This window comes from Mixophyes fleayi, chromosome 4, assembly GCF_038048845.1.
Source record: "Mixophyes fleayi isolate aMixFle1 chromosome 4, aMixFle1.hap1, whole genome shotgun sequence".
Taxonomy (NCBI): domain Eukaryota; kingdom Metazoa; phylum Chordata; class Amphibia; order Anura; family Limnodynastidae; genus Mixophyes; species Mixophyes fleayi.
In genome coordinates this window covers 333,159,447-333,176,665 of record NC_134405.1, presented here as the reverse complement: position 1 = coordinate 333,176,665, position 17,219 = coordinate 333,159,447, and the positions used below count along the sequence as shown (strand labels likewise).

Below are 17,219 nucleotides of genomic sequence, written 5' to 3'. Positions count from 1 at the left end.
TAACTAAGGCAAATAAAGTACGTTGCTGCCAGTTGTGTTGTACACACCATTGCTCCCTGAAATGATTAGAAAATGCCATAGCGATCAGCATTAATACGTTATTCTACTCATTCTACTGAACATCGTCCAGTTTAGCGCAAGAAAAGTGAATGTGTGTATTTTATGCGCTATCGGAGCATTTTTCAATCACTTAGCTGTGGACAAAGTCTAAGGTTTTATATTCCTAATATTTGAAACAATGATCTTTAATTCCACAATGATAGAGCAACGTCTGCAATACAATTCTATGTTCTCAGTGAAGTTTCCGTTGATCATTCCTCGGAGGGTGAGTAGTACTTAGCACAATGCTCAGTAGATGGCGCTGTCCCAAGTCTCCTGTACATCACGCAGAACGTTTTATGTTAGAGGGAGGCCGAGTACAGAACAAAGCAGAATAGTATAATTAGGCCGAAATGTTCTTTGCTATTGAACAATGATCTTGCTCGGTCTCCCTTCACTGGGGAGTGCTCACGTTTCAACCTTCCAGGTCATGTTTCAAATATTCGGTTTTATGTGCAGTGCTTGTTGAGCTTGTAAAACAGTGATTGGGATAAAAGGGATTTTGGTTCTACATAGTATAAAGCTGGATCCTGAAGTGGAAAATATGGATTTTCTTGAAAACTGAAACCAGACTAGAATATGAAATTTTTAAATATACAAATTCATCACGAAAAATGCTGCAAGACTTTGTATATATTCAGTAAAGTGTACCAGTGGTCTGCTCCACCCGTCCGCCTAGATGGTCCGCCCTGTGCGCATACAGGGGCTTATTCTCTACACGGGGGACAGATCTGGAAATTAGAAGCGTCCAGCCCCTCCACCCCTTCATGTCCCTTCTCTCTCTGCAAAAGGAGATTTTGTATTTGCACCTCTCCGCTAAACTAGCTTCCCCGGCACTCCTGCATTGTACCTGGAAGCAACGCTGGCGCTCTGGCTGACTGCACCCATCAGCCGCTGCAGACTTCTGCTCCTCCACAATCGCTTCCATCTTGCTCCATAAACCTAGTTCCCCTTCCAGAAATCTAGGTACCTTTTGCTGAAATCAAGACGCTCAGCCAAAGAGGAATTAGTGCTGCCTCACAGCCGGTTTGTGCTTGGTAAATAAAGATTGATTGAGACATCTATTTTGTGAGGCATTTGCCACAGCGGTGTCACCGACTCCTAGTGAAATAATAGGCTGCATTTTCAGAATATCGGTTCATCGTACAAAACATCTGCCTCTAGTGTCTATATAGGTGACAGGTGGAACTTTAAAGAACATCTGGAACCAATTATTATACTGTTGAACCAAGATACCTTTTTCCTAAATGATGTTTTGCGGCCTCTTGTTTGTTCTTGTTGCTGTTTTCAACATATAAACTGCATGTTTTCTGAGGACTTATCTATCTTATGCTCTTATCTCATCATCATAACATATTTCCATATACACATGTTATTGTCACATGAGCATTGCTAAACAGTAGCTGATAACCTTGTGCCACAGCTCCACCTGCTGTCCTCCTAGTGCACTGCAGCCATAGCGGTATATTTATCAAGCTGCGGGTTTGAAAAGTGGAGATGTTGTCTATAGCAACCAATCAGATTCTAGCTGTCATTTTGTAGAATGTACTAAATAAATGATAACTAGAATCTGATTGGCTGCTATAGGCAACATCTCCACTTTTCAAACCTGCCGGAAATTTACAGCTTGATAAATTTACCCCATACTGTTCAGTCCATAGTTGACATGTGCCCATATAAATGTGTATCAACTATTTTTTTTTGTGTAATACACAAAAAAATTACCCATATTCAAGAAAGATAAATGAAATAAATAGGCCTAGGGCCCTGTATACGGCCCCAGCCTTTTGCTGAGATATAACATCTCTCCAGGGCAAAAGAACAATGTGCAGCAAACAATGATGTAAAGTGGGTTTTATATGCAGGGACACCTCTCCCTAGTGATATTTAGGCATCCCTGGGTCATCACATCTCCCCTATGGCCAGAGGACTGAGGTAGACTGTCCATAATCTTACAGTAGTTGGGCTGTCTGCATTTTGGACTCTATCCCTAAGAGTTCTGTTAATGTCTGTAGAAGGATTTAGTTAATAAAGCTTTTAAAAAGAAGAAGCGGTGATGTTGCCCATAGCAACCAATCAGAGTCTAGCTATCATTTATCCAATGCATTCTAGAAGATGATAGCCAGAATCTGATTGGTTGATATGGGCAACATCTTCGCTTCTCATTTTTAGAAGCTTTAGTAAATTGACCCCTTAATGCCTGTAAAAGCAGCTTACTCGTATTGCAGAGAGGACACTGGCAGTTCTTTGAACTATATGCTTTCCATCCGCAATCTTTATTCCCTATAATACAAGCTGGGGGAAGGGTGGGATGTGAGAGCTCAGACTTCTATCTTTTCAAACTGAATTGATCCATGTCGGCTGCAAACAACTATAATATAGGCTTTTTCTGGCAGAAAAGTTAATAAAAACAATTTTCAATTGGCAGATGAGATGTTTTTTTTTTAAAAAAAAAGTATGGATTTCTTTCTTAAACCCTTTGTGGTCACATAGATCACTTATTTATTCTTCACATTTTTAAGTATATTTTGTGTGTTTCACATTATTCATAATTGAAAAGTTCTATATTTTGTTTCAGTTCTGTATATCTTTCCATGTCAGTGTTCTTTTGATAATTCACCTAAAATTCTGACTCAAATCTTTTATTTAACTGCACACTAGTCCTGTGGGAAGGATAATGCATTGAAGGTAGAGTTTGTTTTGTTCATGTACCTTATCTGATGTAATTGTATCATTGTGCATTATGTTGTTTGCTTACTCTACTTGGTTTTATTTCTGCTTTTAAAGGTGTCAAATGGAAGAATGACTTAATTTTAATGTTATGTTATAAATATGCTGATTATTTGTCCCCCTAATTCTTAAAAGTTCTGTAATTCAAGTGTCTTTAGGGCTGTAGGTGGGTGCAATATATCATTATAGCCAGTAGGTGGTGGCAGAGAGACCTGAAAGCTAGTTGTACCAGGGCAGAATTCAGAGCTGACAATTGACTATTTCTCTTTACCTTTACAATGCCACCTGTGTGCATGCTGGCACTTGTAGTGCCACAAGTACACATTATATAGTGTTGCCCCTATCAGAAAAAAATTATTATTTGCCCCATTAGCAATCAAATAGTATTGCCCCATAAAAAAATATCAACCTCTTAATATAATCATATATATATAGTAATTTTGCACCATATTATGTTTGAATTGAGTCATCAACCCCGCCTCCAATCACTTGACGGGGGAATTAAGCAGGGATTGGGAGGGTGCTCTACTCTTCCGTGATTTTGGGAGTCTCCTGGACTTTCCGTAGGCGAGTATGGGTATAAGATTAAATTATGGCAACAAACTGCTACTGTGAATGCATTGCTCAATAATATCCTGAAGACAAGGACACTGCTTGCTATCTTTGATGAGCTATAGTCTTGCTTGGTTACTCTCAGGTTGTTGTTGACTTTGTTTTAACGTTTATGAGACTGGTTTTGTGTTAAGTGCAAGTTTCGCGGAATTTGAACCAAGCAACTTAAGTTACATGTTAAGGGATGTAAGTGCTAACTTAGTGCAGGCATATATCAGTCACTTCCGTTTTTACATTGCAGTTTAGATTTGGGCCTAGAACTTTTAGTCGTTTACATATAGAAATAAATAATGGAGCTAAGCCCTGTTTTTAGTGTACTGCCCTAAGCTAACTTGAACCTTCTTATAGCTTCCTATTAAACAAATACTAGTAAACAAATGTAATATGCCCTTTAAATGCAATACTTATAAATGTCAGATATTAAGATACCTCTCTGACAAATATTGATGAACCAGACATAAACTGATTGGTAAAACACTTAGTATGTCCACATATATAATTTAAATACTTTATCTTCTCAGACAAAACTCAGTTCCCTAGATAAGTCTCACAACCTTCAAAGAGTGTCTAGGAGAAACAGAATTACCATTTCTAAACAGCAGAGGGAACCACTCTTCCAGGACCTGGATGCTAAAAAGGTTTGTAATAGTTGTATTTTAATAATTTAACAGTTTGCTACTAACACTTTTGTTGTTATTTAGCTCTTATATTGCTCTATAGAATAATACACATTTTTTTCAGTACACGAAAATGTTTAATTTTATGAATGCATAAAGATATTTACTAAACTAGAATTTCTGAATTTGGACACTAGGTGGCGCCACAGCACTGATGCTGAGACTTGGTGGGAGTAGTTGTGTGATCAGACATTCCTAGATAAATGCAGGCTAGGGACAGATATATTGCCTACATATTTAAAAATTAGATTTTGATTTGCAGGAAGAGATTCTTAAATGGGCTTCAAGGGCCAGAGAGAGCCTATTTTTATGAGGGTGTTCCCATATATGTGCAGGGTGTTGAACAGCCACTTTCTCCCCGCAAAAGGATTGGATATTTACACGCCCTCACGGAACTCGGGTCTTGGCCTATGCTTGGAACAGCTTTTGCCCCTTTTAGACATTCTCAGCGTCCTCTCACTCTAATCATTCATTTAAGAGGATGAACTAAGCAGAATTTAAGAAATAATGGTGCAGTTGAAGTGAATGAAGGGGGCCCTGGAGGGTCCTAAGTGTTATTTGCAGGAATTAGCTGATTCCTAAATGGGGAATGAAAATGTGCCGCTATGTATGAGCAGGGCGGCAAATAGGTGCATTTGCGCAAATTGAAGTGCTCACTGTTTTTTTGTATATACTTAAATATTTAAAGCGTTTAAAAAAAATAAAACAAAGTAACTTTTTGTTGTTGTTCCCGACTAAAGTTGTACTCTTCTTATTTCACTATTCACTAGACTTATAGACCTGTCTTTCAACTGGAATGCTGATTAAGATTCTTTTGTGTCATAGTATATAAACCACACCTGGGGGTAAATGTATCAAGCTGCGAGTTTCAGACCGGTTTCAGAAGTGGCGATGTTGCCTATAGCAACCAATCAGATTCTAGCTGTCATTTTGTAGAATGTGCTCAATAAATAACAGTCTGATTAGTTGCTATAAGCAACATCTCCACCTTTCAAACCCGCTGGAAACTCTCAGCTCAATACATTTATTTATTTTTTTATCATATTTGTAAATTATTGCACTGCCTCTAGGTTGATATATAAGCCTATATTAAAGGTCTTTCTAACCTATCTACTTGTGAGATGGAGATTTTCTCTGTCATAATTGTCATAAATGAACCGATCGTGAAAAGACATGGAACGTTTTATGAGGATTTTGTGCATTTAATTTCACTAATGTATTAATATTTATTTTCAATAAAGGTCTCCGTTCTCTACCTTGTGTTCAACGCCAAAGGAGAAGTCATTACCACCAAGGTGCGTAGAGCAGTGACTATCGGCAACGACCTGTTCTCTGTATATGATCGCAGCCTAGGGATGGGTCATGTGTGTTAGTCATGTTGCTGTTCAACTTTTTATACCAAATAAATAAAAAGTGTGGTCGCCATCTCATATGGGTGCAATAAGCTGTAAATAAGGATCCTCTGCTGGGCTATGATTAGCAATATAGAGAGGAGAAGCAGGAGCGTTATCCGTGGAGATATACGAACACTGTCCTCTACCTTTATTCACCTGGACATGTCAGATGAGGTATCTAAAGGACAAAAGATAAATGTACAATAAGCTGGAGTGTAGTGAATAAATACTTATAGCTCTAATAAATATACTAGATTGCAGTCATCATAACAGCACTCACCTAGACAGCAATATAAAAACATAAACTGAAGAGGAAAAGATCTATTCTGGCCAAAGTAAAGACAAAGCTGAAAAAATGATGTGGATGGCAAACGGTCAATTGTATATAAATGAAGCTAGAGGTCAATATATGTGTCAATCTATACATCACTCGGAGCGTATGGAAACAATGTATCAAGAGTATAAATCCAACGTGTGTTCCTTTGTAATAATCGTATTGTAAGGGCAATCTCAGATATATTACTGTCTAGTTCTTCAAGGGCTAACCAATGCAGATGATTCTATTGCTGTCTTGGCATCCTAAACATGGAAACGTTTTATTTGTAAGGAATTGTTGATTCCTCTTTCTTTGTGGAGAAATTAAACAAAAGTGTAAATGTTGGATGTTAGAAGTATTTTTAATTGTTAGAATTTTTTTGTATTTTTAAGTGTTTTAATTAAATTGCGAACAATTTTTAATGTATTCTCAGTCTCCATAGATCTGCAAGCGCCTGCTGGCACCTGTAGTACTTTTAAAAACACACATACACCATAAAAACACAGGGCTAGATCGTCTTTGGGAAGGGGTGACAAGCCCAGGCTGTGCATTTTGGGGCGAGAGGTGTATTTTTCCAAGGTTCGAGCACCTGAAATACAGGTGTATCTGCAGACATACCTCCCGACTGTCCCAATTTCAGTGGGACAGTCCCGCTTTATGGCTCATTCCCTCTTTCTCGCCTGGGGAAATGATTCTCCCACGAGTGGGAATTTTGGGGAAAATGAGGTATGTAATGGGCATCCTAGCGCTTTACAGCAATAAGCAGCCCTCTGGGGGTGCGGCCATGCCCCAGTCACTATGTGGCCACTCCCCATTAGCTGTGGCCACGCCCCCTGTCCCGCTGGTGGGGACAGAGATGTTGGGAGAAATATCTGCAGATGCTTTTACCTGTCATTTTTTCTCTGTTACGTGAATAGATCTGCAGCCACTCGTAATACCCTACCTACCAAGCTGCAACCAGTTCAAGGCCGATCTAGTACCTTGGGAGCTCTTGGCACAAATGCAAATGTATTAACTAACGATTCTAGCAAATCGCTGATATTCGGCAACTTTGCCGGCATATTTTAAAAAGGCAATATGTTTAAAGGCAAGTTTTGCGTCAATTGACCATAGTAATTTTAAGATCCCTATTTTATGATCCATTTACTATAGTAATCAATTATCCCTATTAGAAGGTCCAGTTTCCGTAGCTGCTGTTCATAGTATAATGTCAATTTAATATGGTGATCCATAATATACATTCATTTTACCGTAGTGATGAATAATCCCTATTATATGGCCCATTTATCTTATTGATGATCAGTCTCTATGATATATTATACCATAATAATTGCTTATCCCTGTTGTAATTTCTGTTTACCATAGTGATCAGTGGTCCCTATTATAAGGTCCATTTACATAGGGCTCACTGATCTTACTCATTAGGGCTCTGTGCTCTGGTCACCAGACTAGAGGTTGTGTACAAGACTTCTTACAGTTTGTTTTTAATAAAAGTGACCTGTTTTTATTGTCTGTTTTCCCACATGATGCATCCAGTCCCATTCCTACGCCAGGAACCAGGAAGTCATGGACGTTACAAACACTCTTAATGGTGAGTAGAGGCCGTGAGATTTAATAAAAAAACATATGCTGTATTTCATGTGAAAAATATATCAAAAACTTACATGACTTAATACAGTCAAACGTTGTGTAATGTGTCACAGAGCAGCTGAAACAGTACGTTAAGGTCTATAAATCATATATACATTGGAGCACAATTCATAACATACAGTATATAGTGTAACACTTTATATTACACTTCATTGCTGAGAAAACATTTTCAGCAAAATTCAAATTGTGCAATTAAGGGGGGAGTGACCGTGGAACACAGTCATAACGTTTTAGTGAAAACAGCCAAAGAAGGGGGAAAAGCGGAAGATTAATCCTCATCCTCCTCTATAAAAAAGGCTCTTAGCCGGCTGCGGATCCGCCTGTGATAGTCCTGAATCGTGCAAGTTTGAATAGGAGCATATGTGTGCGCTCACTCTCTGAGGATGCGCAGATCAATTTCACGTGTGATGCGCTGTGCAAACTGGCCTTGTATCTTCCTCTCTTTGAGTCATTAAGGAGAGTAAAGCATAAAAAAGGAGTAACTTTGCACCTGGGTAAAACCATGCTGCACTGGAGGGGGAGGTAAATTTAAAATGAGATGACAGATTTATAGCTGGGGTAGGGCATGTCCTAGTTCAACTTTAATTTTCAGTGTAAAAAATAGACCTATCAAGTATTTGTGTGCTACATGAATAAACAGCCAGTATTTATCTTATGTGCAAAATAATAAACTAATTTGCCCCCATTGTATTGTAACATGATTTTTCCCAGAGTACATTTATTCTTTTTTTTTTTTTTTTTGCCTTACTTTCCTTAATGACTCAGGCTCTTTGTGTTTGTGATTTCCTAGTCACCTTTCCCAGATGATGTGACCACACACACATGTGGACACACTGCAGACATCAGTGCATGCACAGTGATACCCTTTGCATACCTTGCAGCCACACCCCCACCGTGATCCATGATGTCATTATGGTGGAGTGGATGCCTGCACCAATAATGTGTGTGTAGTGGGGGGAGGGGGCACTGTACAGACAGGTAACACTAATGCTGCCTAATATATTTTTTCTCCAGGTTTCCACTGGAACAGGCCGCTCCCGTTACTTAAAAGCCTCTTTTCCCAACATTTCCCCTTCAGCAGTATGTTAGAGCCATACTGCAACAACATCGCCCCAGCAGGCTCCATCAAATGTAAAATCAATGACTCCTCCATACCTAATACTGCCAGTAACGGATGCCAGCGGGAGTCAGGCGAGAAGATGCACAGACCAGGTGGGTATCTCACAGTGTGTGCGATGGTGGGAAAATATCTCATTAAACAAATGTATATGTTTACTAGACATCACATGGGTGTGCTCCAGGTTCTAAAACTAGTATTGAAGTTTTCCTATCCAAGCTACGACTGAGTGGTACTGTGACTTGGTAATATAGTGTTGTCAATTCACTTTGGAGCCAGCAAGACCTCAACTGCCTGCCTAATCCCGGCTCCAGTAATCCAGATCTATCCCCAGTTCACCTTTCCTTCGCTATCAGGTCTATTTGACTGTTTCCAGTCACTTTGTGATATTGTATAGCCATGTGGAGAGCACAGTGTAGTTACTGTATGACCATTATACAGACAGACCTCACTTACCATTATATTTACCAATATATACCATAATAACTTATAATCAGTCCATGTGTAGTACAGAAAGTAGAGGATATAAAATATAGACTAGTATACATGTAATTATAATTTTGTTTCTATATTTAGAAAAAGAAATACAATATCTGGTGCCAATATTACAAAATTGAGACATATCTGAATGATAATAGCAAGCAGAACCATATTGTGTGCCAACGGGTGCTAACTGGAGATGATTGTTCCATATCTGGTGCTAAGTGGAGAGGACTGAGCCATCTCTGGGGCTAACTGGAGAGGACTGAGCCTTCTCTGGGGCTAACTGGAGAGGACTGAGCCTTCTCTGGGGCCAACTGGAGAGGACTGAGCCGTCTCTGGGGCCAACTGGAGAGGACTGAGCCGTCTCTGGGGCCAACTGGAGAGGACTGAGCCGTCTCTGGGGCCAACTGGAGAGGACTGAGCCGTCTCTGGGGCCAACTGGAGAGGACTGAGCCGTCTCTGGGGCCAACTGGAGAGGACTGAGCCGTCTCTGGGGCCAACTGGAGAGGACTGAGCCTTCTCTGGGGCTAACTGGAGAGGACTGAGCCTTCTCTGGGGCTAACTGGAGAGGACTGAGCCTTCTCTGGGGCTAACTGGAGAGGACTGAGCCTTCTCTGGGGCTAACTGGAGAGGACTGAGCCTTCTCTGGGGCTAACTGGAGAGGACTGAGCCTTCTCTGGGGCCAACTGGAGAGGACTGAGCCTTCTCTGGGGCCAACTGGAGAGGACTGAGCCGTCCCTGGGGCCAACTGGAGAGGACTGAGCCGTCCCTGGGGCCAACTGGAGAGGACTGAGCCTTCTCTGGGGCTAACTGGAGAGGACTGAGCCTTCTCTGGGGCTAACTGGAGAGGACTGAGCCTTCTCTGGGGCTAACTGGAGAGGACTGAGCCTTCTCTGGGGCTAACTGGAGAGGACTGAGCCTTCTCTGGGGCTAACTGGAGAGGACTGAGCCTTCTCTGGGGCTAACTGGAGAGGACTGAGCCTTCTCTGGGGCCAACTGGAGAGGACTGAGCCTTCTCTGGGGCCAACTGGAGAGGACTGAGCCTTCTCTGGGGCCAACTGGAGAGGACTGAGCCTTCTCTGGGGCCAACTGGAGAGGACTGAGCCGTCTCTGGGGCCAACTGGAGAGGACTGAGCCGTCTCTGGGGCCAACTGGAGAGGACTGAGCCGTCTCTGGGGCCAACTGGAGAGGACTGAGCCGTCTCTGGGGCCAACTGGAGAGGACTGAGCCGTCTCTGGGGCCAACTGGAGAGGACTGAGCCGTCTCTGGGGCCAACTGGAGAGGACTGAGCCGTCTCTGGGGCCAACTGGAGAGGACTGAGCCGTCTCTGGGGCCAACTGGAGAGGACTGAGCCGTGTCTGGGGCCAACTGAAGAGGACTGAGCCGTCTCTGGTGCCTACAATAATATTCCAAAAGCAGTATTCTAGGTTTGGTCCAGTGGACTAGTTATATTGCTGTGAGGGCCACATAGTTGTTTACAATGGATAAACTGTAAGTTAATGGAACCTACAGCTAATTTGGTGGAAAGTAGTTTCCAATTATTTGTTTTTAATTTTTAGTTCTGTTGCTATTTGAAATACATATCTAATTCTAACTTTTAAATTTTCTAGAGAACATTACATTTTCCATCTTCTATGTACAACCAAGAAAAGTGAGCAGCATATTTTATAGAATTGATATCTCTAAAAAAAAAGTTAGGTCAAACATTTATTAATTAAAACATAACCATTGACATTTTTAGCTCTAATGGTTTCTGGCCCTGACAAACCGCCTCTGGAAAAGGACACCAGACGTTCTCGGTTATCTACGGCCTCCACCTCTGAGTGCAAGTGGGTCAGATTTACCTCCTGTGCTCCCAAATATAGAGGTCCTAATTGTGCAACATCGTGCTGGTGAGAGAACAGCCAGTAATAAAATGAACCAGTTGTATTGTGACTGTTCTGTTGCCTCTTTCACTTCATATTGGATATCTATTGTAAGACACAGCAGTAGGCTCCTTTAAAAAATAGACACAGTTAGAGTTTACTTTGCTATTTCTCTTGGTAGCAACTTAGAGGTTCAATACAACTCGGTGATATTAATTTTATTTATTTAAGCAAACAGATGTTTGTTTTCCTGCATCATCTGGAAAGTACTAGTCCTATTCTATCTTTTATGTACCCCAGGGAATTATATGCAGTCCAGGAACAAAGACCAAGAAACTTGTATGTCCGTACCACTGAACAGAGATGATCACGGAGTCAGCAGCAGAATAACGGAAGAAATGGGTAGTCTGAGACATGTTAGAAAAGTGACTTCGTTACCAACTGTCACTACCTCCACAGATGCCAAACTCTATGAGGCTGACGAACTTTATCCCACTTCTGCCACCAAGATCGGGTACATTATAAGTATATTACTGTTTTCCATTAACTTACTGAAAGCGAAAACAATATGAATAAAGAACATGTTTATCTGTTCAATATTCATACATATGTTAAGTATTCATTCAGAGTTAGTAAAATATATATTTTTCCTATAAATTTATATTTCAAACTTAACTCTAGAGTATAAAATAGAACTAATATATATATATATATATATATATATATATATATATATATATATATATATATATACACATATATACACACACAACACAGGTGATTTTATTATTATATAATAATAATAATAATAATAATAATAATAATAATAATAATAATAAATCATCTATATATTAAACAGCCTAAACCAGCTTTGTGTTTTCGTAAAGGGCCTAAATTGCAGCTGGTCGTAAGTACATTTGCTCCTCATAAAAAACGAGATTTAATCTACTGGGCATGGCCAAAACTTAAACAAGAATTTAGTCCTCCATGTAATTTTTACTTGAAGCCCTTGTAGAACATATAGTTTCAACATAGCTGAAAAATAAAAATAAAATAAAGATACACATAGTTAAAAAACTAAAAACTACAGATATAGAAACACAAGTGTACAGACATATATTTGTGTCTACACTCAGGATGCAATTTTACATCCAGCTGTAAATTTGGCCATACAACCTGAAGAACCATTTTCATGTAGTAATTTACGGACACTTTGTACCAATTTCTAATAACGTTTTCAAACTCTGATCTGCAACTGTGACTTTGTGATGAAAGCTGACATATTAAAATAGCGCTTTATAGACATATTGTACGGGGAGTTGTCCATTTAACTGTATTATGATGAGATTTAAATGATTATATATTATATAACAGATTTATTTATTTATACTTACATTTTTTGTTTACAAGTATATTGTGCACCAAAGTATTGTACTGAGTTTGATAGTTTTATACTTTGTACATCTTTCCTCTCCTGTAGACAAGTTCGGAACATCTTACCAAAATTGGTGGTCCGCGCCTCTACGTTGAATTTTTCCACTAATGCCAGCGCCCTGCCCCCCAGAAAGATTAAAGGGCAGTCCATAGTCTATTCTAACAATGGGACAGTGCAAAAGAGGAAGCTGGGAAGGCTGTTTTGTCCCCGAGCCCAGGAAGTCCCAACCATTGGTGACAACCAACATTCTGATCTATCCGTCAACACCTGGAAAGACATTCTGATTGGACTAGAGACGGATGGAAATACTCACCCTCCTGTACCGGCAGCATCCAAAGACGACATCTTAAAACACAGGACTTCTAATGGTTTTTTGAACTGCACCAGGAAAACGGGACAACGCAGCAGTCTGGAGCCGCTTCCAAAATCATCCCATGGTCCTACCGAATTCTGCTTGAATCATAACTAGGTCTACTGCTGCTGGTTGATAGTAGAAACAAAGATGTAGCATTGCCAATTTAGCCTTAAAAAAACATATTTCCTTCACCTTCATCAAGGATAATGTTACATGAAAAATCTAAATATATTATATATTTATATACTTATAATAAGTATATAAATATATAAGTCTACATAACTGTCTTAACGATTGACTCAGCGTTCTGAAAAAAATGCAGAGTTTAGATTATAAGTTGTTGTTTTTATAATGCCATTCTCATTATTCTAGTGATCTGATGCATAGCAGTATTATGCTGTTATTTATATTGAGACGTTGTAAAATAATTGACAGAGATAGAAAAGCATTTAGCGCCATCTGCAGTTTATTGAAGGTACTGCACCCCAAAGACATTTCAGCCAAATGATCACGTTGTATTCAGTAACTTTTGAATGATGGGTCTTCAAGCGACAACAGTGGTCAATAAATACACAAATATGTGTTTAAATCAAGCCACACTCTCCTTAGAAGTACAGACATGGGTAGTGTGCTGAAGTAATTAAGACCAGAGAATGCTATTCATATAATGCTTTTTGTATTTTGTAATTGTTATTGTAATAAATATTTTGATTCAATGTTAGTTGTGGACTGACGCATTTCACTCCTCTTGTCACTATTATTTTATTCATTAACCTATTCATGACATGGGGTATTTTATATGTTCATAAACAGACCACATTATTCTGTATTTCCACTTGTGTGTTTAACGGAGAAGGAATTGTTAACACTTTTGTGTATTTTATTGTTTAACGTTTTATTATTTTTTATATTTCTTGTTTACTTGCTTTTCTTTACCCAAGGAGGTCAGTCCCAGCCCCCTCTGTTACCAAAACTAATAGATACAGTGCAGACTTTATAGCCAGGTTCTATTGGGTGGACTTAAATTTACATCTCCTCCTGCCTAAGGGCTGCCAACCGTGGATATAAATGTTAAGTGAAGACTAAACCTAAAATATGAGATGCTAGTACCATTTACAAGTATCCATGTGAAAGGTTCAGGAGTTTATCAGAACAGAGGATGGTGGAGTCCAAGTTTTGATCCTTTGGAGAGATATTTACAACACACAAGAGATTTCCTGTCAGTAATCAGTCATTGAAAGACTATGCCCGAAGCTTCTTGTGGGGCTCATGCCCACAGTGATTGTATATCTGAAAATAAAAATTAACAATAATATTATTCTATTAATAAAGTTTTTTTTAAATGCTAATAACTTGACAAAATCATTTTAAAATTGATAAATAGAAATAGAATACATTACATAAAAATCAGGGCTTGCTGATACAGTAAAAAAACTAAATCTCAGAGTTCAATTCCCGACCATGGCCTTATCTGTGAGGGGTTTGTATGTTCTCCCCGTGTTTGCGCGGGTTTCCTCCGGGTGCTCCGGTTTCCTCCCACACACCAAAAACATACTGGAAGGTTAATTGGCTGCTAACAAATTGACTCTAGTCTGTCTGTGTGTGTGTGTGTGTATGTATGTTAGGGAATTTAGACTGTAAGCTCCAATGGGGCAGAGACTGATGTGTGTGAGTTCTCTGTAAAGCGCTGCGGAATTAGTGGCGCTATATAAATAAATGGTGATGATGATTGTAGAAAGTACGTTAATCATATCAATAGGAACATTTCCCAAAAAAGATGAATCCAGTACCAGAAAGTTCCTCATCATCATCATCATTATCATTTATTTATATATATATAGAGCCACTATATTCGCAGCGCTGTACAGAGAACTCATTCACAGCAGTCCCTGCCCCATTGGAGCTTACAGTCTAAATTCTCGGGTCTAGATCCTTAGGTGAAAATCCACAATCATCCTGCTTACCGTTTTTCGATGTATCAAGTTTCGCTACATTCGGTCAAGCTCTGTAGAAATTGCAGGTGAATTATATGTCCGATATCCATATAGGGCGGTTTATTTGGACACCGGTTTCAGTCTGTGACCTCAATACGTATCTGTTATCAGCAAGATATGAACTGACGCGTTTCTCCACCTTGTCTATCTTCATTTTCTTTCCATCATCATCCAGAAACTATACTTTGTGCTGTGTAAGTTTTTCATAATTTTGCCAACTCCAACAATAAATGATGTTTGACCTTAACAAAGACCCCAGAGGCGGGGTCAAAATGCGTCGGCTAACACAGATCCACCCACTTGACAAGCGGTGTTACACGAGCCGGAGGAGAGTGATCGAGCTAGCAGTGTTTGCCCAGGATGTTTACTAACTACACGCTGACTTCTCACTTATGTCCGGTACGAGTCCATCAGTTGTTATAAGCTGGGATTTTGTATGAAGGAAATGTTTTTATGTTGTAACCTTATATGTTGTGGAATAAATCCTGAGGATATTACGCCAGGTTCTCGTTCTGCTTTTCTCCCTTTTTATATGTTATGATTGGGAAATCATTGGAGAGAATAACTTGGTGTGATACTTATATCGACATCTACAAGTTAAGTCATTTCCCATTATGTAAGAGCTCCAGTTCTGTTTACTTAACACGTGTGGTGGTGATTAGAGTAATCAATAGTCTACACACTGTGTATTTTGGTAATTATGGACATAGGAGTTCAATAAATAGTTGATTTGAAGTTTAATTATTGATCAACATTATCTATCTTTTCTATTCAATTTTCCATCTATCTACTTATGTGGAGATACCGCAAAAGACAGGAAGGTCTCGCTACACGATATCTGTTTTGACAAACTCCATTTGAGAATATTTGACTATTGGACATATGAGAAGTGTCTTTGTCTGAGGACAATCGTGGACTATATCTATGCTGGATTTGCTGTATGCGCCTTATGTACCTTTATTTGTATAAACTGTATGATTGAATGTGGTGGCATTCCTTGAGGTAATTAGGCAGCTGAAGCAGGGAGCGCTGTTTTGGATCACTGTTTTTGAATATCCTAATTGAATATAACCCTATGAATTTACTCTGCCATGTTAGAAGGGAGGTGCTTCACTGTGTGGGCCAGCAGAGTGTGACTGAGAGGCTTGCAGACTTGCTCTGCAGAAATGCACTGTGGTGATTGATGAATTATTGCAGAGGGGCAGGGATATTGATGTCATGGCAGCTTATCTGCTACAATTTTAGCTTTTTTTTCACAAGAATATAAGGTACTTTAAGGAGAGTGTTCTAAAAATGTATGATGTAGGTTTAGCTGTCTGTTATGTAATGGGGAGGAAATATACTCTATTAAACTGTACTTTTTAGCAGAAATGCAGTGGAATATCACTAAACCAAAAGATATTTAACCGTCATTGTTTTATATTTGAAAATTTTTACTTTATCTTGATGTTTGTGTTCATTACACAGGTACAAAAATGAGAGAAAGAGAATGAGAGAAAGAGAGAGAGATCATTTGGAATGCAAACTTGCGTTCCAAATGCTGACCTTCCTGTCAGTGGAACGCACATGCGTTCCACTTAAGGGCAGAAGCACCAACCTCTCGTAAGTTAATGTTAATCTCTCTCTCTCTCTCTCTCTCTCTCCAGCCCTTAAGAGGTCATGGACCTGTCAAATTTAGAGAAGTCATTGATGTGAGCATAGATAGAATGTTAGGGTGATAGGTAGCATTCACTGTACTAATCCTATACAAACATGGCATAGCTTACAAAGTATATATTTCAAAATGAATTCTATAAGCTATGCTTGTAGTTAATATTAAGCCTTTTGTAAAATCATAGCTCAGTTGGTAAAAAAAACAGAGCAGCAGAGAAGTTGATGGTACAAAAGATACTAACTACAGATCCATCTAGTCTAGTCTACTTTTGTGTATGTGTTTTATTTATCTGTTTATTAATATAGTTTACATTTAAGACTTTTGACATACATCTGCTGTTCGTAATAAATATCTATATTAAAGATTATATCCATCCACAAATGAACTTCTTAGTCATCAGCCCACGGCCCCCTAACTATCAGAAATGTGATCTGCCCATATGAGTGCACCCCACAGTTTGAGAGTACTGCTGCTGGCGCTGTACTGGATATTCCCCTTGTCTAGATAATGCAGGAAATTTAAAAAGCATAATAAACCTATTTTTTAGATAGAAGCATGGTCATAAGTGGCACTGTACTTTGTTTTTGTTTAACCTTTCTTAATATCTTTTGTGCAATATTTATTGGCTTGAGGGGTTCCAAGAAAATGTGCACCAACACCTCTAACTCCCCAGTGGATATGATGAATACACATATCTCGATGTACCTTGGAACTAAACATTTACAATAACCCACATAGTGCAGCATTTTATATCTGATTTTATTAATTATGAAAAAATGCTGTAATCTCCTTCTCCGTGATACTCCAGGGACTGGTCCTCGGTACAAATACAATGCCT

General features: G+C 39.2%; 1 protein-coding gene across 3 annotated transcripts in view; it reads left to right on the top strand.

The window, feature by feature from the left end:
- The window catches only part of AGBL3 (AGBL carboxypeptidase 3), an 82,303-nt gene extending 68,828 nt beyond the window's left edge, over positions 1–13,475 (top strand). For 2 of the 3 annotated variants that reach the window (XM_075210431.1, XM_075210432.1), the window contains 6 exons: positions 3,963–4,079; positions 5,360–5,413; positions 7,365–7,419; positions 8,493–8,690; positions 11,244–11,457; positions 12,424–13,475. In XM_075210431.1, the coding sequence (XP_075066532.1) occupies positions 3,963–4,079; positions 5,360–5,413; positions 7,365–7,419; positions 8,493–8,690; positions 11,244–11,457; positions 12,424–12,847 (1,062 nt within the window). In that variant the 3' untranslated portion in view covers positions 12,848–13,475. Of the gene's footprint in view, positions 1–2,760; positions 2,788–3,962; positions 4,080–5,359; positions 5,414–7,364; positions 7,420–8,492; positions 8,691–11,243; positions 11,458–12,423 lie in introns of all 3 variants that reach the window. The other variant, XM_075210430.1, reaches the window with a different exon arrangement.
- The last annotated feature ends 3,744 nt before the right edge of the window (positions 13,476–17,219 follow it).